We start from the raw sequence: 22,342 nt of genomic DNA on the forward strand, positions 1-22,342 counted from the left end.
CATAGTTATTGAATTTGGGTTATTAAAGGTATAAATAATGCAATAAGTTTGTCGGACTTTAGGTCCCTTTCATGTTGTTGGGCTTTAGGCCTTTTTCATTATTAGTTTAACTTAAGCGGTTATCTTGCTTATCACATCTTTATGATGTATTAATGCCTTATAACGACTAACGTAAACCGTAGTCGAATTCTCAAAAAACAAAACAATATGAGCTGGAAAATGAGCCAAAATGGGAATGGGATGAATGAATTTCTTCGAAAGTATCCAGAGAGAAAAAAGTAGGGAATTTTTGTTGCCATCGGGTGTGAATTTCTGCCCATTTCTTTTTCTCTTTTATCATTTTAGCTAACTACCTTAGTGGGAGCATTGGGAGCATTTTTTGTACAATGTGAAAAACCAAAAATCAGGGCAACTGCGAGGACCAAGGACTGATGTTTGTTGTCTAGTCTACTGAATCATGCACGAGGCATTGGATTGAGACAATTTCCAAGTCCTCAAATGTCCTATGACAAAATACAGTCGAGTGCCTTTAGAATTGGTCGATTCACCTAAATCTATAGCCAGGCTTATGTTATATTGCAATCTTAAGCCTACAAAATGATGGGACCTTGCGGCTTATGGGAGGTTTTATTGGCACTCTCTGCAAGATTAAAAGAGTTCTCCACGGTAAATTTTAGGAGAGAAGTACGAAAGAAAGGGGGCCTTTGACAAAGTTGGAGATTTATTCTTCTCCCAGCCCTATTAGGACCCAATATACGAGAGGAAGTTATGTAAGGACCAAAGTGATCTACTTTCATACTAAACTTTGACAAAGGAAATTTTAAAATCACTCATACGCGAACATTCATTTTGATTTGGTCTATTTACTTTGACAAAAGTTCTCCCATATCGCACTCTGGCCACCATCTTTGTCAGATGAAGATCGTTTGGTCGGGATTGAGCATTTTTTAAAGTTTAGTGCCAAATGACATTTCATTGTTTAGACGACCTTCTAGTAGGGTTTTTTTTTTATCATTTCCAGTAAACTTTCCTTTTAGGAATTTTTCTTAAGGATTGGGCCACTTCCCATTGGTAGATGGCCCAATGACATGACTACACCTTTTTAGGGCCCTCGAAACCTTTTAATATGCAGTTTGACCCTTCGACTTCGATTTTGATTTTCTTTTTTTATGTCAGAACATCTAGTTTTCTTCTTCCTCTCTGGAGAGGCGGCGGATTGGTTGTTACTATTGATTGTTACTCTCTGTATTTTCTTATCGCTCTTCAGTACATATTCTAATAGTTTGAAGCATTAGAACACCAATTCATACAAAAGTGTTATTGGGGAGCAAATTTTAGAAGAAGAGGCTGAAGAAAGGGCCCAATAATACTTTTGAGTGGCGCCTTTAAAAACATCCATACTTTGTTTTGTCAAGCAGAGACACGTAGCTACAGAACAAACATTCGTATAAAGAATCTTTTTTGTTAAGGGTTCGAATAAAGAATCTGGATTCAAGAATTTGAAAATTCAAATTATGAGGGTATTTTGGTTAATTTAACTTTCACCCATAGCCATTTGCGTCATTTTGATATTGTTTAGTAATAAATAATCTAAAAACGTAGCCTTTAAGTGAAAACTCTTCATCTTCTTTCTTTCCCCCCATTTTCACGCTTCACTTCTCTCTTCACTCGAGTTCAAATACTATCTTATTACACCATTACCCTCTCTCTCTCTAAAACTCTTTCTCTCTCTACAACTCTATCTACGTGAAGCTCTGTTTCGGCATTAATGGCGGCATTCTGTAATCTGTTTTGAAACCTAACGGCGTAGTAACGTAAGCTCTAGAAACAGTATCAAAACTGTATGCTTTTAATTTTGAAGTTCGTTTTGTTTCTCTAATCGATTCGGTTCAGGAACGTCACTAGAAATGTTACTTGTCTTTTTCCAAGAAAGTTTTTCCGTCGTTGTCCACATCTGTCAATCTTGATTTTACACCTATCTTCTGATCTTGATTTTCAGTTCAAAAATGACGGTTTACTTGGAAGAAAGATAGTTTGAGAAGTTTTTGGATTTTGATTTGGAGATTTCATCTCTCTATTTTTGGTAATATATAGGTTAGATTTGGTGGTGATTGAATCGTAGTTTCAGGGGGCTCTGGAATCGCAAAGTGATGACGACGTCCGTACAACATAGACTCCATGGAAGGAACTTCGGGACGATGAAGAAGGAGAAAGAAGAGGAATTAGGTTTGTTTCTTGATATGAGGAGACGGGAGAAGGAGCGAAGCAATCTTCTCTTACAAAATTCGGATGGTTTGGAAGCTCCTCTTGGTAAGAATTTGTCTATTGATTGATTAAGTCTTGATTGACTAATTTCAATCTCTGAGTTAGTTTAATCTTCAAATCAATTTCGTTTTGTGATTGTTTAGCTTGATATATTAAACTTTATGGGTTGATTCATCATATTTGGGAAGAAAATGAGTTCATTATAGTTGATTAAGTTGGTGAAATTTTCATCAATGAAAATTAGTTCAATTTAGAGTACGCCTTGAAAGGAAATTTATCCACTTTTAGGTTCATCTTTTGCTGCTAATTGATATTCTATGGATGCAGGATCTAAAACAGGTTGTTCTACTATGAATAAGATAGTGTCATCTCCACCCCGACGCAAGAATTTTACCGATGAGTTCCTAAACTCCGAGAACAATAAGAATGATTACGATTGGTAATGTGACATTATCTCTTTGATTTGTAGATAAGTTGATTGAGTTTCTTAGCTGTGTATTAGTGGATATGAAAGTCTGAAGATTAAATTTCAAAGTTCCCTTTTGTATATCAAACTTATGAATCAAACATTGGTTTTGTTTTTAATAGTTGAAGTTCGGCAAGTTTCACCTGTAGAGTTTTTTCATTGGTGCATTAGTTTTGTGCGCCACGATAGCTTTCCTCTAGATAGTTGGAGGCTCTTCATTCTTCATATGCTATACCATTTTGAACTTGTTAAATGATCATTGAATTACCTGATTAAATGAAAACTCGCCATTGTGGGAAAATTATGATGTGTTGCTTTTCCTGGCAATGAATTTCTGACCATGTACAAATACTTCTTTTCCCTACTAGTTGAAAGGAGACACTAGTATTTAAGTTGAAATACTTTAGAGTTTAGAGGATGAAGAATTTTTTTTTTTGTCTCGTAATCACTTGAAGTTTAGAAGGATTTTAAATAAAATTTCTTATTTGAACTGTTGTGTTTTATAGATTCAGTTTTTAGTATCAAACATGTTTTCTACACTTTATTTGTTATACAATTTATTGAGCTTCTGTTGTTATTCAAGGCTTATTACACCTCCTGGAACTCCTCTTTTTCCGTCATTGGAGATGGAAGCAAGGAGAACAACAAAGAGTCAGCCCGGAACTCCTAAGGGTCGGCCAACTTCATTGAAGTCCAGGGTACAATTTCCATTAACTTTCATGACTTGAGTTGATTTCAAGTTCATAGCTCAATAATTATTCGTTCCTTGAGTAAAATCTAATCCCAAGGGATTGATTACAAACACAAAAAGTGGTCGCAAGGCCATTAATTTTGTTTTGCTTCATTTTCTGTTGGCCAATTTTTAATTGATGTATGGTTGCAACCTCACATGGGTATTGTGTGGTTGAATGTCAAGATCTGATGAATTTGAATACAATATTACTTTTTAGTTTATGGTTCAGCTTGAAAATGGAGAAATTGAATACTTCGATGTGGACAAGTCCATGTTTCTTTTACGGATTGTGTATACTTTTTTGTACTATTCTTGAGCAATTAGTTTCTTGGGAGTTCTCGGTTTCTTATTATCTGTTTGAATTTAACTTGTCTCAATATTTGTCATGTTGCAGCTAGCAAACTCCCAAGTTGAGCTTGGTTCAAGGGGCAATCCAGCATCAAGGCAACCGCCTTCGTCGCCTGGCTGGAACTCTTCCAGTACAGAAATTCGTAGGCCAGCATCATCAGGGGGCATAAGATCAACTGCGTCTAGACCTTCTACACCTACTGGTCGCCCCACATTAAGTCAAACAAATAAAGGTTCAAGACCTTCCACACCTACTTCGAGGCCCACCTTACCTTCCTCTAAGCCCATGGCTACTTCCGGAAGGTTCTCAGGCCCTTCTCCAAGATCTTCTACACCTACATCTAGGGCAACTGCACCTCCATCCAGGCCCACATCAAGACCCTCTACACCAACCCGACGGCCTTCGACTCCATCGAGTGTATCCAGTGGTTCTGCTGCTGCTCCCGGCAGGTCTTCTTCTGTTAGCAAATCAGGTCCCATAATGTTAAAAAATCCAGTGCCATCACGTGGTAGTTCTCCTACAGTCAAATCGAGACCATGGAACCCCTCGGAAATGCCTGGATTTTCACTAGATATTCCCCCAAATTTAAGGACGTCGATGCCTGAAAGGCCTGTTTCTGCCTCTAGGGGTAGGCCCCAAGGACCAATTAGTCGATCCTCAGTTGAGGCTGGTTCAAATGGAAGGCCAAGAAGACAATCATGTTCTCCTTCAAGAGGCCGAGCTCCAAATGGTATGATCCATAGCAATGGGACCTTGGGTCCTGCAATGAATCGAGCACATTCTAACAGTACTACTGACTATCCAAGCCCTGTTTTGATGGGAACCAAGATGGTCGAAAGAGTAGTAAACATGAGAAAACTGGCACCTCCAAAGCAAGATGATTTGCGCAACCGTAATATTTTACTAGGGAAGTCATCTTCTTCCCTTGATAGCTCTGGTTTCGGGAGATCACTTTCGAAGAAATCGTTAGACATGGCTATGCGCCATATGGTACGTTAATTACTTTATCTCATTTTTCGCTCTAAATTCAATCTATCTCCGGGAATATCACAACAACAAGAAGCTGATGATACCCATTTTCTTACCCGTTAGTTTCTAGATTCTAATTTCGGTTGTGTTTTTAATGAGCAGGATATAAGGAGAAGTATGTCAGGTGGTAGCTTACGGCCATTAATGACGAATATTCCAGCTTCTTCAATGTATAGTGTAAGATCAGGACCAGGAAGAAACAGAACAATGAGTGTTCCAGACTCTCCTCTGGCTACAAGTAGTAATGCCAGTTCCGAGCAAAGTGTCAATAACAATGCCTTATATCTTGATGTTGGTGACCTAGAAGATGATGTTAGCAGTGAGAGAGGATCACTTTCTTCTATGTCCTGCCTACGTGGCAGATAATCGCTTGTGGTATAATTCTGAGATCAAATCTCCATCTATGATAGCTCGATATGGTGAACTTTTTCTCCATAAATCTTATAGTGGTGACTATAAACTAGTGTCTCCTCTTGTGGCATGAAGTCTCTTCCAACAGAGAAATGTGGAGGTTTTTGCATTCTTGTGCAATATAATTTCCTCTATGAACATCTTTATCTATTAGTGCGATAATTATTCACTTTACCTGTTAACATTATCAACCAAGAACTTGGTGGTCTTCTAGGTGTACAAATTTGAAGCTCAGATTCTATATATTTCCCATTAGTATTAGAAACAAATAAGTCATATTTGATACAAGGGGTTCTTGGTATCTGTCTCCATTGACATTTTGTTTTCTTGTTATGGGAGAAAAAGACTCATCAAGTAACAAAAATATAAGCCTTTATAACAATAATTCTTTTTAACCCTTAGAGCTAAATGGGACAAAAGGTAGAAAAATTCATAGCCGGACTTCATAGTTCATTCTCTCCACCCTGTAACCCCATTTGTTTGTAACCCCTCTTCGCACTGACCCCACCGACCAATCGTCTCCACACTAACCCCACCAGATCCCAATGTCTGAGGGAAAATTCATAGACCGACTGTCTCCAACCTGCTTCCCCATTGACCCCACTGACCGCATTGACTCCGCACTAACTCCGACTCCATCGTTTCCGCATTAACCTCACCGACCCCATTGTCTAAGGAAGGAAAATTCATAGACATACTGCATCCTCTCCATGGTGTAACCCATTCTCTCCAACCCCTCTCCACACTGAACCTATTGTCTCCACTCCAATTCATGGAGTTCACCTATTAATCCCACTCCCCATGGACCCAAACGGTGAAATGTAACAGCACTCACGTGGTGTAACAAACGGCCCGCATAAGTATACTACACAATAACATGAAAAAATTTAATATATATACCTTGGAGCAACCTTACCAATATGATATCTATAACATAACACAACAAGGATCAAACAGAGTCATCAATATGACAAAATCCTATACTACAAACAACATAGCTTTCTACAAATAGACAACGACAACCTGAACCAGGAGATTATCCAATGGACCATAAGGTATTATAAAGACTCGATCAGAGACCCATTAAACTCTCTCACTTCAATTCTCTGCTATTAAGCAGCAGCTACAGTCTGGGTCGGAGGAGACAGAGCTGTGGCTATAGTATTAAAAAGGACTGGTTTTAGCATCTTTCCCAGCAGGAGGATTGGTTTTAGCATCTTTAGCCGGAGCTGATGGTGGAGGTGGAGGAGGCTTCATATGAGGAGGCGTATTATGTTTGAGCTTAACAAGAATATGGCGCATCCTAGAGAGATCTGTTGGTTTCCCGGGTTTCGGTCCTTGAATAACAACAATTGAAGGGGTTTTCTCTTTATCCTTCTTTCCCCTTCTCTTCTCTACAGCTGGTACTTCATTTGGGATTAGCTCAGCTATGGCCTTCCAGTAATTCTTGTCAGCTTCAGCATGAAACTTGTCTCGGTTCGCCACAAAGAGCTGGTGTGGTAAGAAAAAGTCAACAAAACCAATTCGGTATAGATAACAATAACATGAAACTTGCGAAAAAGTCAACTGTTTTTTAGTATAGACAATAATAACTTGAAAATTACATTCAACATCTTTCGAAATATATGAATTAAATTGATGACCTTAAATCGACAACATTTCGTCCATAGTCCAATCATTATCATCCAAATTCAGAAGCTAACTACGTGCTTAAGGTCCAAATAGAAAATACTATAAGAAAATTGCTCGAGTTTTGTTCTTGCCAACCTTTCAGTTAATCTTGGCCGTGACTATTCCTTCTAAATTTAAGATATAGTCGACGACTTAACTCAATGATGACATAAGTGAGCGACATAAACAAAAGGTTATAAACTATTTATCTGACTTTTCCAAAAGGTAGAATTAGTCTGATTTAGCTATTTAACTCCATTGGTGACAGACGATAGTTGAAATACTAATATTTTTTTGTTTTAACAAGAAATATTCAAATTTGTAGGAACAATGGTTGATTAGAGCATCTCAAATTGTACGTAATAAATTTATAGCTGAAAAAACTTGAAACTTTAGATCTTAACGAAAACACCAAGACCCAAAAAGGTACACTAGAATTGTTTGTAAAAACAGCCAAAGAAAACAGTGAAGAAAGAAGGAACGGACAAACAACAAAAGTGTAAAAGAAACAGAGGCCACTTACCTTCTCCTTTTCCCTGTTAGAGGATTTGTTATTCTCTACCGTGACCGTCCTCTTTCTATAGAATTCAATTTTATATTCATCTGCTTCGTCTATTATTTGGTTCAACAATTCTTTCTCCCTCTTCTCCTTCTCCGCCAGATGAATAGCGTTCTGCCTGCAAAAACATGTGTAGTCTAGCTCAATATTTCTTTTTTGGACGTTGAGGCCTCAACCATTTCTACGATATATTAAAATATAAATAACTTATATTCTTTTGGATGAAGTATTACTTCGTACTAGGCAAAAACAAGATAGCTAGAAACGATTCAAATACAAAATTATGAGCTTTTGCCGTAAAGCCCGATCCACCATAACATCTGTGAGAACCGTGGAGTGGTCCTCTTTCACCCTCGAGAGAAGAGGCTACAAGTCAAAGCCTACTCCAGACCTACACAAAATCAACCGTCTCCATTCTCGAGTAAACTCTCTCTCTCTTGATGAACTTTTTCACTCTCGAAGGACGGTTGATTCCTATTTAGGTCGATGGAGGTCTACTTTTGTGGCCTCTTCTATCATTTTTCTTATCATAAGTCTTAACAATGCGCCCCTTACCCATCTGTTTTTAACCTAGGCTGATTGTGGGACTAAAACTGTGTATCTTGGTCTCAGATATCAGTGTTGGGTACACAAAGAAATTCCATCAATAAAACTATTTTAACGAGTAACGATGACCACTCAGACCGGAGTTAGGTGAAGGTGGAGTTTTATTCTAAGTCAGATCTGAATCTGACCCAGTGTCCGAATTGACTAGATCAAATTTCAGATAGTTCGGTCTCGTGATGTTTAACTCTTTTGAATGGGTTTTTTGGGTTGATTTTGGGTTCATTTGAGTCAGATGGTTCATATTCAGCCGAGTCAGATTCAGCCACTAGGGGGAAAAAACAACACTGAAGCTACTCTCTGAGTTTCTGTAATCAAATAAAACCAATTTTTGGAAGGAACTCATAAATTGAACTAAAGATAATCAACCCACCAATTGATACTGAGTAATAAATAATCAAATATGAACGTACTAGGTATTGTTGTAAAAACTTATAAACCCTAACTACAGTAATCAGTTCACTTGTATACAGATTTGATAAAGAGGTTACCTTCTCCATTCCCTGAGTGCAAATCCTTCGTCAGCTTGCATCTCAGCTGGAGTCGGAAAACTTGGACTATCCAATTCCGGCGAAAATGGTGAAAATCCACCGCCACTAGAACCATAAATCGGCGGCGGGGACAGTGTTTCAGGGACTTGCTGAGTTGAAAACCCATCGTCAGCTGAGTTATCAAAGATCAAATCCGATTCACGAACTGAATTCTTAACAGATTCATCATTATCAGCGAAACTAGTAAAAGAATCAAATCGTTGAGAAGGAAGGCGAGGATCATAAGTACCTAAGTAAGTATCGTCGTGGAAAGGACGAGTTGAAGCGGGCGATCGTGACTCACCGGAATCTGGAAAAGAAGAAGACATGCCGAGTTGATCAAATTCTTTCTTTTCTTCTTTCAACGCGAATCGGTTGTTTGATTTCGCAGGCAATAAGCTTCTATTTGTTCTTGATTCTGATGTCTTCTTGAATATGATGACGGTGGTAGTCGCTTTTCCTCCTGGACCCACTAACCTGGAATTGTTCATGCTTACGTGGTATTTGCGACTATGACCTGTTCCCTCCCTCTTCTCTAATAATCAACATGTCTAAAAGACTCAAAATTTGACTGCCCTATGATTTTTGAACCATTTCACTAAACGATATTAAACTATGATTCCAAATACTATGATTCCAGATCAAACTATGATTCCAAATACTAGTTCTGCTTCTGCCCTTATGTCTAGGCCAGGTATCATAAGAGATAAAAATTTTCATAGACAACCATTGGTTATCATCAATGAAGAAACTAGTCAAAACATGCAGAATGCTATTCAGGATCACACTATGATTACTGAACGAGATTTTTGTGAAAATATCTGTGGTAAGCGAAAAGGGCAATGCCTCCAAATTCTGGACATGGAAAATGGTTTAGAAGTTGTTCATGCGTGTGAAAAGTTTAAAAAGTTTAAAGAAGACATGGTTGGGATTCAAGATATGGAAGCTGTTGAAACCTATCATCCGCCAATAGATCAAGATGATGCGTTGTCTCAAAACCAGTTTGGTAAGATTCTTCGTAAGTGTTTAAACTTTCTCATATACTCTTACTTGGGTATTCATTTGGATACTCGGTTTCGCAAACATATCCATTTCTTTCTGGTCTTTTCTTCCCTTTTTTCTTTTTTCTTTTCTTCCAACAAATATTCTATGTTACGAAGGCGCATACTGGTTTTTTCCTTTTTGTCTCAACTATTGTTCATCCATATTTTGCATATTACTTTTCATCCAACAGATCATATGTCTCAGTCAGTAGCTTGTTACAATGAATCAGAAGCTGCCCCTCGACTTCAACACATTGAAATTCCCGCTGAATTTGCATCCACTACTGCTTTTACTCTTGTAAGTTCACCTGATCAACTTCTCTTCTTAGGCATTTCCTTACTTGTATTTACACTAGTCCACATTATGAATCATGTTTCCACCATACCTATCAAAATTCTATCTTGGAACACACAAGGATGCGGATCCAACCTAACAGTCCATTATCTTAGAAACTTGCTGAGTAAACATAAGCCTAATGTCATTTTTTTACAAGAGACCAAAATTAATAGGTATCGTATATCAAACATCCTTCATACTACACCTTACCACAACTTTCACATTGTTGATCCTATTAACACTGCCGGTGGATTAGTTCTTGCCTGGACGGATGATATTACTATAGAGATAAACCATGATGATAACCATTTGATTCATGCGAAATGTGTGCATAATGCATCTTCTATTGATTACATGCTCACATGTTTTTATGGTAGTCCTTATTATCATGATAAAGTTAAGCATTGGAATACATTACATAAGCTTCATGCTCATATCACGCGTCCATGGATTGTTATAGGCGATTTAAATATCATTATGCATCCTCATGAAAAACAAGGAGGTAATCTAGGATCTTCCTCTTTGCATACTCACATTCTCAATATCATTAAGCAAATGGGTCTTAAAGATTTAGGTTACATTGGTGAGCCTTTTACTTGGTCTAATCGTCAATACACAAAAAATTTCATTCAAGAAAGGCTAGATCGAAGTCTAGTTAACTCTTTTTGGATTCAGACCTTTCCTCATAGTAAATTACTTCATTTAGACAAGGTCGGCTCGGATCATGCCCCGATTTTGCTTCATACTAATCATAACATTCATCACTTACCTAAACCTTTTAAATTTTATAGAACTTGGAATCAAGACTCTTCTTGTAGCAAGCTTATTGAAGAAGTTTGGACCCTTTTAACCAAAAAATACACGGGTTTCCACATTAACATTAAACTTAAATATTTAGCAAACAAATTGAAACATTGGAACCGCACTGTTTTTGGCTTCATTGATTCTAAGATTGAGTTTTTGATTAAGGCTTTACAAATCCAAAAGGACCCTAATATCATCATTCAAATTCAACAAGAAATTGAAACTCAATATGCTCGCAAAGAGGGTTTTTGGAAGGAAAAATCTAGAGACGATAACATAAAACTGGGAGACCGAAACACCAAATTTTTTCACGCTAAAGCTCTAGCTAGGGGCCAGACCAATCAAATATTAAGTATCAAAAACTCTAATAATATTTGGACGGATAATATGGATGAAATTCATGACATTTTTTTACAACACTTTCAAAACATTGCTACTACGTCTAATCCTTCTGCTAACGAAAACATTTTGAACTTATTTCAACCTGCTATTTCGGAAGAACAGAACATATTTTTAACGAGGTGTCCTACTCTTGAAGAAATTCATTTAACTGTTAAAAAGCTTAGAGCTGAGGCAGCCCCTGGTCCGGACGGCTATCCACCTTTTTTCTTTCAACATAATTGGGGCATTATTCAAGAGAGTATCCACCAAATGATAATTCATTTTTTCACTCACAAACAAATGCCACCAGATATTAATCATACCCACATTTTTCTTTTGCCTAAAACTAAGAATCCTCAAACTCCAAATGATTTTCGTCCGATTAGTTTACTTAACACTACTTATAAAATTATCACTCGTATTATGGCAGATAGATTTAAAAGCACTTTGGATGATATCATATCCCCTTTTCAAACTGCTTTTGTCCCTGGTAGACACATTACTGATAATATTATTATGGCACATGAATTAGTTCATTCTTTCAAATATGTGAAAGGGGCAAAATCTTATTTTGGCTTAAAACTAGACATGTCTAAAGCTTTTGATAGGGTAGAATGGTCTTTCATCATAGATATCATGCATGCATTAGGTTACTCTCATGATTGGTGTGATTTAGTTTATCAATGTTTGTCGTCTGGTTCATCTTCTATCCTTATTAATGGTAGCCCCACTTCATGTTTCACTCCATCTAGAGGTGTAAGACAAGGAGATCCTCTCTCTCCATTTCTTTTTTTAATTTGTATGGAAGCACTCTCTAGGTTATTAGATAGGCATAGGCACAATGGACAATTCATAGGTCTGCATATTCCACATTCAACTCTCCATATTACTCATTTATTATTTGCTGATGACTGTGTGATTTTTGGTGAGAATAATTTACATGTGATAGACACTCTGAAGAATATTCTACATACTTTTGGCATGTCTTCCGGTCAACTGATAAATTTTTCCAAGTCTGGTATTTTCTTTAGCAACAACACACCAAAAAAGTTTTCGAGAATCATTAGTAGCTCTATGAAAGTTCGCAGAATGGACCCTACCGATAAATATCTAGGTTCTCAGCTTTTTAATCAGAGGAAAAAAATAGAAACTTTTAGCTCTATTCTGCATAGGATTACTGCTAACTTGTCTTCTTGGAAGAATAATCTTCTATCCCTAGCAGCTCGCACTGTTGTGGTTAACACAATTGTTGTTGCAGTCCCTAAATACCAAATGCAATGTTTCAAACTTCCTAAACACATTTTAAGTAAGATTGAAGCAGCCCAATGTGCATTTTGGTGGGGAAACAAGAATAAACTGCACACTAAAGCTTGGCATACTCTATGTACTCAAAAAGTGCATGGTGGCTTAGGTATACATGTACCTGATACTGATAACACTGCTCTGTTGACTAAGTTAGCTTGGAAACTTCTTACATCCAAACCTAAGCCTTGGACTCTATTACTTCAAGCCAAATATTTTCCTAACAGAGAACCTCCGGGACTTATTAAAGCCACTCATTCTTGGCTTTGGAGGGGAATTTATAACACCTTTCGCTTTATTGAGTCTAATACTATATGGGAAGTTCATAAAGGTACGCAGATTAGCATCTGGAATCACAATTGGATACCTCATTTTCCTTCACCTATCACTAACGCTTATGGGTCCACACTTAACACTGTTAGTCAATTGATTCAGGATGATCATTGGCACATTCTAACCCTTCAAAACGCATTAGAACCTCACATAGTTCATAATATCCTCACTATTCCTTTAAATAAAACTTTATCTGACATTAGGCGTTGGATTCTTACTAAGTCAGGGGACTATTCTGTTTCCTCTCTCTATAAAAAGCTTAATGCTAGTCCTAATGTATCTCAAGATGAGGTTTCTTTCTGGAAACACCTTTGGCATTTACACACTTTGCCGCGTATTCAGATTTTTCTTTGGAAATGTTGTGTTAATGCTCTACCTCTTAGTACCAAGCTTTGTTATATTATTAAATGTAGTGATATCTGCCCTGTATGTCATATTTCTATTGAAACTGACACGCACTTATTTTTACATTGTTCATTGGCCCGTTGCGTTTGGTTTCACTTCGGCATTAGAACTGAATTAATCACTGCTTCCACTATGAAGAATTGGATATCTTCTTGGTTTATCTCTAGTAATAATACATCATACCAAATAGACACCACCATGTACTCTTTTATCTTATGGCACATATGGAAACATCGATGCACAATCCTCTTTGACAACAAACAACAAACTCCGCATCAAATCATCCGTGAAATTACTTACTCCTATAATCATTTTAGGTCTAATGTTACTCAGCAAGTTAATACTTTTAATGGTCACTCAATTCCTTCTCATGATATATGTTGGAAGCCTCCTGTGTTTAGTATGATCAAGATAAATGTTGATGCTTCTTTTATATCGGTGGATAAGCCGGCATCTATTTCTTGCATTGCTCATGATTATAAAGCTACTTTTCTTCTAGCCAAAGCAGATATTATTAGATGCCGAAACAGCGAAGAAGGAGAGTGCCGAGCACTCTTGCTAGCCCTTGAATGGGCGTTGCAGCTCCGTTTTTTGAAGGTCGTTATCGAATCAGACTCTTCCAATGTCATTGATGCAGTTTCATTTGGCAAGAGCACGTGTAGTTGGATCTCCAGAGCCACTATTGAGGAGATCAAGGAGCTGAAAAGTAAGTTTCATGAAGTTACTTTTGTTAAGGTTGCTAGAAAGGCTAATATTTTGGCTGATGTTATAGCTCGAACAGCCCGAGCCTCTTCATTGTCTTGTGTGTGGGACTCTGTTCCCTCTTTTTTGTTTAAATACTACAAGAACAATGTCTATGTAAATGTTAGTTGATATATATGATATTCTAGCAACTTTATCAAAAAAAAAAAAACGATATTGACATTTGGGTCCAAATTTGGAGTCAACTGTAAAAATGAAGGTTGATGTGGTTTTTTTTGTTGAACGAAGGTTGATGTGGTTGATTGATGTGGTTAGAGTTCTAGAATTTTTCTCCTGCTTCTAAAACAACACAACGAACGTCCCCTCTTGTAAGGGGTGCACCTCGTATGTATATATAACATCTTGATAATTTGATATAAAAGTGATGCAACTAGTGAAAAAGGTTACAAATCTTTTGAAAGTGGTTTTCCAATTTTTCCCCTATCCTAACACACCATAATCAATAAACCGCCCCTCTTAGAACGAGTGCACATTGTCTGTATACACAACATTACCTCTTGATAATTTGATATAACAGTTAGTCAACTACTGAAAAAGGTGGTTACTAATCATTTGAAAGTAAGATCAACCGGTTTTAGAGTTTTTTTTATTGTTGCAAGGAAGGTTTTAAAGTTGGAAGAAGTGTATCACAAGAGAGAATTCTTGGCCTTTTATTCAAGTGTGTTTAATGTAACTCATTCTTTTTTGTCTCCATTATCATTTTGAATGGTCCAACAAAATTGATTTATATGATAATCTTGAGACCCAAAACAAACGTGTTCGTGTTATTTTTTTTCCACACCACCTACCATCATAACTTTTGACCTTTTAACAAAAAAAAAAAAAAAAATCATAACTTTTGACCACCTCCGACCACCACCACCACTTAAAACCACCGCCTACTGTCACCAATTACCATTACCAATTTTACCCATCTCCTTTTTTCTTTGTCTCTCTCATATCATTTATCCCTTCCTCTCTATTCCAACGAAGGCGATAGTTCACTTTTGTTGGAACGACCAGTGAAGCTTCGGGCTTTCCATTCAAACTAGATCAACTGTTTCGGTGAAAGTTCCCTTCATCGGAACCAAGAGAAAACGACATTACTAGTGGTGATTAGAAATAGTGGGTTGTGGTCGAAAGTTATAGCGGTGGAGAGAATGAATATTGATACTTAGAAAAATCACCTGGAATCAGTTGTTGTTGCGTGTTAGAACAAATTTGATACTCCAATGTAATGAACTTCACTTCTTTTCTAAGAAGTCGACCGTGTTCTTGATACTCCAATGCAATCGTTGATTCATATCCAAAGAATTCGAGAAAGTAGAAGAGAATTTGATATAATGCAATTCAAATACACCAGAAGAGATCTCAACTTGAATGCAGACAAGCTAGCAAAATGGGCGAGAAAGAAAAATAGAAGTAAAATGTGGCATAATGTTCCTTGTATTTTAGTTGATAAATATTGTAATAACGTTTATTCTTATTAATGAAAGAATAGTTCAACAAAAAAAAAAAAAGAAGTCGACCGTGTCGCGTCGTCAGTTGACGTATCGAGGGTACAGTTGTAATTTCAGTAGAATCAAGAAATGGGCGCTGGGTTAGAGTTATAAATAGGCGAATTGCCCGAGGAGAAATTTCACCAAAAAGAAGAAGAGGCCGCGACTGTGAGATAGAGAGCAAAACTGAAACCCTCTATAGATTATCAGAAACCCTAATTTTCGAGATAATTTTTTTTTTAAAGGTTTTAGATCTTGATCTTCGTCAAACATTTTTAATGAATTCTCTAGGGTTTAAATCGGTGGTTTATCATGGAGATTTTTGTTTAGGAGAAGTTAAAATTTTACCCGCCAAAACTCAAAATTTTCAATTTCTAAATAATGAAATTCGCATCAATCATATATCTCAAACGAGTGATCGATGTATTCCGTTAGCAATTTTCCAAACGATTTCTTCATCTTCGATTCTATGCAAGCTGGAAACAAATTCTTCTACTACTACTACTAACGATAAGTCTCAATTGATTCGTCTTCATGCCTCTTGCTTCCATGAACGCAAGGTTTAATCTTGATCTTCGAAAAGAAAACTCTATATAAAAACAATTGTGATATTTGAATGAATTTTGAAATTTTGACATTTTTTTGTTTGGTCTTGTTTTGATTTACAGACTGCTGTTGTGGTTTTTGGAAAAGAAGAGATTCATTTGGTTGCAATGCCTAGTAAGGAGGGGAGATTTCCATGTTTTTGGTGCTTTTCTGTTCCGTTAGGTCTTTATGAAAATTGTTTAGAGATGTTAAAAATCAGATGTCTCGCCATCGTTTTTGATCTTGACGAGACGCTCATAGTTGGTAATAGTTTGAAGTCATTTGAAGATAAAATTGGATTTCTTCAAAGTAGAATGGCTTATGAAACTGAACCTGATAGAATTTCAGTAATTTCAGCAGAATTGAAAAGGTATACAGATGATAGGTCACTGCTAAAGCAGTATGTAGATGCAGATAGTGTTATGGATAATGGGAAATTGCTTAGGGTTCAGATGGAGGAGGTTCCCGCAGTACCCGGGAGACAGGACCGATTATTTCGGCCTGTAATAAGATTGCAAGAACGGAATATTGTTCTTACTCGTATTAATCCAGAGGTTAATTAACTTATTATCTTATTTATTTGTTGCAGTTATGATTTCAGATTTTGATTTCACTTAGATTTTGTGTTTGCGCAGATTGTTTACAAGAATATATTTCCTGTGTTTGAATTAATGGAAATTGATTGAGATAGTTTAGTGAAAACTTGCTAATATTTGACGTATCTGAAGTGGAACTATTGCTAAATTATAAGTAGACGTTGTACTAGATTGATCTGTATGTACCGTACTTAACTATTGCTACATTTGTACTGAAAACCCGTTGTTTATTTCATTGGATGTTCAAATCTGGTGGCACGATTCAGTTTTTTCTTTGGCAAATAGTTTATGACCAAATGTAGGTATTGATAAATTATTTGGTAGTTTACAGGTTAGTTTATAAAGATACCCCTGAAAACATACTCACTGGCCCTTATATTTGAAAACATGTATAACTACTAGTTTTAAGTATTGCTTCCTTGAATAACGGAATCCTCTAGAAATGGTATATGGATTTTGAAAAATTGAGGGACCTTTGTGGTGGAAGCGTATTTCCTACTCGGTCTTAGTACGGGGAAATGAGTTTTCCGCGGGGTTGTGATACTTAAGTGATAATAGAATAGTATTAATTAGCATATTACAAGCATGGCAAATAATAGTGTAATTTTGTACGGGGAAATGAGTTTTCCGCGGGTTTGTGATACTTAAGTGATAATTGAATAGTATTAATTAGCATATTACAAGCATGGCAAATAATAGTGTAATTTTGGCAAGTGAATTTGTATGGAGGTTGCCATTGAGTATATTTGTTTATTTAATCCGACTTCTAACATGGTGTCACCATTGTCATGTTGAAGGTTTACGCAACCTTGTTATTTTCTCGAGCCCTTTTTTCCTTCATGTGTTCCGAAAGCACATACATTAAACCATTCTTTACGGTTCATCTCTGTTGTTCCTATTTTGGTTGTTCAGCTTTGATAAATCAGGGTTTGTTGTCCGCTTTCTAGAAATATGAACTTTGATTTAATCTCAGTTTTATGTTATTGGTCGTAGTGCTCGTCGAATATGTGCTTTTCAGCTTCCATAGCTCGTTAGCTCACTTGTGATATTCATATGATTTATTATCTATCTGTTCTTCTGCAGATCCGTGATACAAGTGTGCTTGTAAGGTTGCGACCTGCTTGGGAGGATCTAAGAAGTTATCTAATTGCAGGAGGACGCAAGCGTTTTGAGGTTTATGTTTGTACAATGGCTGAAAACGATTATGCTCTAGAAATGTGGAGGCTCCTTGATCCAGAGACACATCTGATAAGCTTAAAGCAACTTGTGGATCGAGTTGTGTGTGTGAAATCAGGCAAGTGGCTTACTTTTATTTAGATAACATTGTACTTTGGCCCGTGTTCGGAATTATGCTTAAGATATTCCAAAATTTGTTATCTGCATTAGTATCTTAGTTGACTCATTTATCCCATTAAAAATTTAGACTGCTGTTTGGACGATGACTTTGACGACAAAAGAAAGAAAATAGTATTTTATTAATATACAAGTTCTTTGACTCGTTCAAAAGAAAAGAATATGGATACCTCATGTCCTCATCCCATGGAGATGCCAATCGAACTTCATTGTACTTCAGAACGGTGGTTTTTTTTTCCTTTTCACCTCATGAAATTACTCATAATTTTATCATATTCTATTTATAGGTTGCAGAAAATCCTTGCAAAATGTTTTTCACAATCGGACGTGTCATCCAAAGATGGCAATGGTGATTGACGATCGGTTAAATGTTTGGGATGATAAGGATCAGCCTCGAGTCTATGGTATACCTCCGTTTGTACCATATTTGGATCCTCAAATGGAGGTAGTTAGACTTTCTTGGAAGCTTTTTTCTTTTAAAGATAATTAATATTTGTAACCTAATACTGGTATTTCCATGGTATGTTCTTAATAGACAGCAAATTCGTTGCCGGCCTTACGTGTAGCGAGAAATGTTGCAAGCACTGTCAGATCTGGGTTTTTCAAGTAAGTATGCCAGTTAATGTTGTACAGAATAATTGGTGCAGTCTTCATATATATATATATATATATATATATATATATATATATATATATATATGTATGTCTTTCTTTTTGTGGGCACAGTTATCACTGTGTGGTTTTTGACTTTGTTAAGAATATAATGTATTTGACAGAGAGTTCGATGAGAATCTGTTAAGAACAATTTCCTCTGTCTGCTATGAAGACGACACTGCAAATTTACCTTCTCCTGATGTTGGCAATTTTTTAACGTCAGAGGTAATCAAGTTGACTATTTTGTATGCAAATGCGTTTGAACTTTGAAACAATACTTACCCTCTTGGTATCTCTATGCTGCAGAATGCTGGTTTTGTACCAAACGGGATTGTAAATGCACCTGTCTACGAGGGAATAGCTGGTGCTGAAGTTGATCGAAGTTGGAATTGGGTTGTAAGTTCTGGATTTCTTATATCTTCTTATGCTTGATGACATCATTATTCCTATAACGTCTTACAGGATACAGTTTGGCCTTCATATTTGATTGTCGAAGGCAACTTAAAAAGTTTCTACTTGATTAGCTTTATTTAGTTGCTAATCTAGTTTTGATTTCTGAACCCGTCTTTGTAATTCGAGGAAAGTTCCCAAAACTAGTCAATTTTCACTTTTTCAGGATCACAGGAACACCACGGTGGATACATCAACACCTTTTGGCAGTAATTATCGTGATCCGAGGCCTGGCGCATCTCTACAACCTGTGACCATCTCACATAATAGTTTTGGGGATGCAGCATCTAGAACATTTGCTTCGTTACAGTGTATATATAGCTTTTTAATATCTTTAGTTGGTTATTTCGATAAACATGCATATTGGACGTTTGTTTGTTATTCTTAATTGGCATTATTAAGTATCTTATCCTTGTAAGGATTTCCTTTTGCATCTTAGATTCTACCCTTCCTGGAGGTTCTACCAAAGGACATGTGAGCCCCTCTGAAATCGATCCTGAAGCAAGGAGAAGATATTTCGCCATGCAGCAGGGACATCTTATGCCGAAACAAGGGTTCAAGAACCCTTTATCAAGACCACTTCCACCAGTATCAGCATTGTCAGGACAGAGTCGTGGAGGCTGGTTGGTTGAAGAAAACTCTGGTGCGGGATATCCTAAAAATCGAGCTGCAACGATGGCTCAAGGTGTTAGTGCTCCTCATAAACCGCAAGATTACCAAGCGTCTAGCGATATCAGAGAGATTCATAATGAAGGTAGAAAAATCTTTATGCGTCCTTCTGCCATATCCACTCAAGTACTGCAGGAGATTGGTCGGAAGTGCGAGACTAAGGTATGGAAGATAACTTAGGCTCGCTGTTCCCTTATTTGTCAGTTGATGTTCTTTGTTAAACATTAATATTGTTTACTAATGCTCTGTAGGTTGAGTTCAAGTTGGATGGGAGCACCTTTAAGGACCTGCAATTTTCTTTTGAGGTCAGTAATATGTAATTTTCTGTTAGTGATGAAGTATTGGTTTTGTCACTTTGTTTTTATAGTTTAGGAAGATGATTTTGAGCATCAACTCTGGATACTCTGAATGAGTCTGTCTTAATATTTCTGTATTTTTGCGATTTTAACTATAGTTGGTTGAAGTACTCGAGTTAATTTTTTCTAACTATGCTGTATTGCTGTAGCCATTTGGATTAACGCAATTTTATGTTCAATGGTTCTGATTGATTTAGGTATTCTTCAATGGTGAGAGGATAGGCTATGGTAAAGGCAGAACAAAGGCAGATGCCCAAAACCAAGCAGCTGAGGATGCCCTTCACAACTTGGCAGGTAAATCTTAATAATTGAGTATCCTTTATGGTTATCTTAGGAATTCTGTTTTCATCTTTCCTTAATTTGCTTGTCATAGTCTTTTGGACTCGAAATCTCTTATGTGAATATGCATGGGTACATATCTAACGCATAACAAGTTTCATTAACCTGGTATAGGCTCAAATACTTCCTTGGATTTTTGTTACAATCTTCTAGGACAGACTATTTCTACCACATAACAAATCGTTAGTTGTTCATAAAAAACCAATACCGAATCAAAGAAAGTAGAAAAAATGTCTCCGTTTTGTCTTGAATGTATCTAACATATTTTGTGCATTCAGCATCAGTATATACACTCTGAATTTTGAATAGCACTTCCAGCAATAGCTGAAACTAGAATACTTATGTTTTGTCATGTCACATGTTTTGCTGATAGACGACATTTGATAAATGGTAATCTATGATGTGTTCTTGGGACTTAGGTTTGTTGATGTACTTGATCATATATCATACTATTTTATCCATCTCTCAGTAATTCTTGTACTAATTAGGTCTTGGATCCAATTATCTCATTACGTAGCGAGCTTCACTATTTAAAAAAAAAAGGAAAGAAAACTTTGTTATCTTAAGCGTATCAATTTTTTTAACCAGTTTAACACATGAAGTACGAATGATATATCGCTTTCATCTTAGTGCTTTCCGCTTATTCATAACGTGTATTGTAGTCAAATGCAATTCTTTTCTGCACTAATTTCATATAAGAATAGTTAGTAAATAAAGGTAGTTCTCTAATAATGCAGGTAAATATGCGACAGTTGTTGCACCTGATCCTGGAGTTACTAATAAAGATTTGCGTAAGGACTCCCTTGAAAACGAGAATGGTTTTTTATGGGAATAAGCTTCCAAGCGAACCCGTTATGCCTAGCTTCAGTACTTGTCCGGTGAGTCGACATTTAGTCTTCATAGTGAAATCAATATTATTAGGAATTCTCTTAACGAGAAGCTTACCAGAATGTAATAACCAACAAGGTACAAATAAACCTATTGAGTTTTCTTAGCTTGGAGTTGCTTGAAATGAGTAGAGCTTCTTATGTCTAATAGTATTATAAGTTATGTTGTATCCATTGCCCAATACTGGGATTTGAATTTGAAGATTTAAGGTCGTGTTTGTTGTTGTTATTGTTGTCTGGATCTAAATTGTTTTTTTGAATGGCTAAGTCAAGCTGAGGCAAATCAGATTCATACAATAACACCACCTAGGTTAGTAGCCTTTGTTTTTTAAGGCATGTACTCCAACTTGTGTCTTTCACAGATTATCTAAATTTGATTTATGTAATCTGTACCTAGTTGATAACTACATGTAAACCTATAAATACCCATGTATACTTCATTTTTTTTTATGAACTCCCATGTATACTTCATTACTAAAACACAAAGAAATACTCTCCAAGCATTCAAGTTAAATTCAAGAGGTGATTTACCTCTTCAGAGACACTCATTTAAATTCCACCCACGCAAAGCCTATAAACATAGTCCAACAGAGTGGTCTATCCTCAACTCTTTTATAATAACCCCAATGGCATTACTGATGTGGGAGAAATTTGGAACCCGGCCCTAACTGCTCGATCCAAGATGACCCGGAGACCGAGAAACACCCGATTAGGTATACTCGATCCGTTGTAAGTGTGTAATCTAAATGCTAACTACGTTAATTGTTTAACTATGTATATACGATTGAAAATGTCTAAGTAAGTCAAAAACATTAATCGGTTGGACTCGAACGAAATGTCGGTTAGAGCCTTTTTTTCGTGCCCGTCCGACTAAACTTGGCGGTTCGGACGGGTAGTGTGTGTCTCGGACACCGGACTGCCACGGACACATCGGGCTTGGGTGGTTTGTGGACGGACCTGGGCTCGCAGACCTTTTTCCCGTGGGTAGTTAT

At 36.8% G+C, this 22,342-nt stretch overlaps 4 protein-coding genes across 9 annotated transcripts; 3 read left to right on the forward strand and 1 right to left on the reverse strand.

The window, feature by feature from the left end:
- Positions 1-1,447: 1,447 nt before the first annotated feature.
- LOC147565434 (uncharacterized) lies at positions 1,448-5,522 on the forward strand. 4 transcript variants are annotated; one of them, XM_086651919.1, is made up of 6 exons: positions 1,448-1,814; positions 2,129-2,310; positions 2,593-2,704; positions 3,315-3,429; positions 3,859-4,803; positions 4,945-5,522. In XM_086651919.1, the coding sequence occupies exons 2-6, from the start codon at positions 2,151-2,153 to the stop codon at positions 5,206-5,208; spliced, it is 1,596 nt and encodes a 531-aa protein (XP_086508045.1). In that variant the 5' UTR covers positions 1,448-1,814; positions 2,129-2,150; the 3' UTR covers positions 5,209-5,522. The 4 variants fall into 4 exon arrangements, with proteins under 4 accessions (XP_086508045.1, XP_086508043.1, XP_086508044.1 ...); XM_086651917.1 differs by having other exon boundaries at positions 1,560-1,814; positions 2,095-2,310; XM_086651918.1 differs by having other exon boundaries at positions 1,612-1,860; positions 2,095-2,310.
- A 609-nt stretch (positions 5,523-6,131) lies between these two features.
- On the reverse strand, positions 6,132-9,061 carry CLC2 (Clathrin light chain protein). 3 transcript variants are annotated; one of them, XM_086651923.1, is made up of 4 exons: positions 8,867-9,060; positions 8,578-8,749; positions 7,448-7,601; positions 6,132-6,744 (listed from the first exon to the last, which is right to left on the reverse strand). In XM_086651923.1, the coding sequence occupies exons 1-4, from the start codon at positions 8,943-8,945 to the stop codon at positions 6,418-6,420; spliced, it is 732 nt and encodes a 243-aa protein (XP_086508049.1). In that variant the 5' UTR covers positions 8,946-9,060; the 3' UTR covers positions 6,132-6,417. The 3 variants fall into 3 exon arrangements, with proteins under 3 accessions (XP_086508049.1, XP_086508048.1, XP_086508047.1); XM_086651922.1 differs by having other exon boundaries at positions 8,578-8,782; positions 8,867-9,045; XM_086651921.1 differs by having other exon boundaries at positions 8,578-9,061.
- A 170-nt stretch (positions 9,062-9,231) lies between these two features.
- On the forward strand, positions 9,232-14,094 carry LOC147565436 (uncharacterized). The gene is made up of 3 exons (XM_086651725.1): positions 9,232-9,622; positions 9,851-9,957; positions 10,966-14,094. Exons 1-3 carry the CDS (start codon positions 9,232-9,234, stop codon positions 14,092-14,094), a joined length of 3,627 nt encoding a protein of 1,208 aa, XP_086507851.1.
- A 1,389-nt stretch (positions 14,095-15,483) lies between these two features.
- Positions 15,484-21,579, forward strand: LOC147565437 (RNA polymerase II C-terminal domain phosphatase-like 2). The gene is made up of 12 exons (XM_086651924.1): positions 15,484-16,021; positions 16,130-16,600; positions 17,726-17,936; positions 18,283-18,440; positions 18,531-18,601; positions 18,772-18,874; positions 18,956-19,045; positions 19,266-19,410; positions 19,539-19,930; positions 20,020-20,073; positions 20,322-20,418; positions 21,201-21,579. The coding sequence occupies exons 1-12, from the start codon at positions 15,740-15,742 to the stop codon at positions 21,296-21,298; spliced, it is 2,172 nt and encodes a 723-aa protein (XP_086508050.1). The 5' UTR covers positions 15,484-15,739; the 3' UTR covers positions 21,299-21,579.
- Positions 21,580-22,342: the final 763 nt, after the last annotated feature.

The sequence above is a fragment of the Eschscholzia californica genome, unplaced genomic scaffold (assembly GCF_041429995.1).
Source record: "Eschscholzia californica isolate CP2 unplaced genomic scaffold, dmEscCali1.0.p SCAF_1, whole genome shotgun sequence".
Classification (NCBI taxonomy): Eukaryota; Viridiplantae; Streptophyta; class Magnoliopsida; order Ranunculales; family Papaveraceae; genus Eschscholzia; species Eschscholzia californica.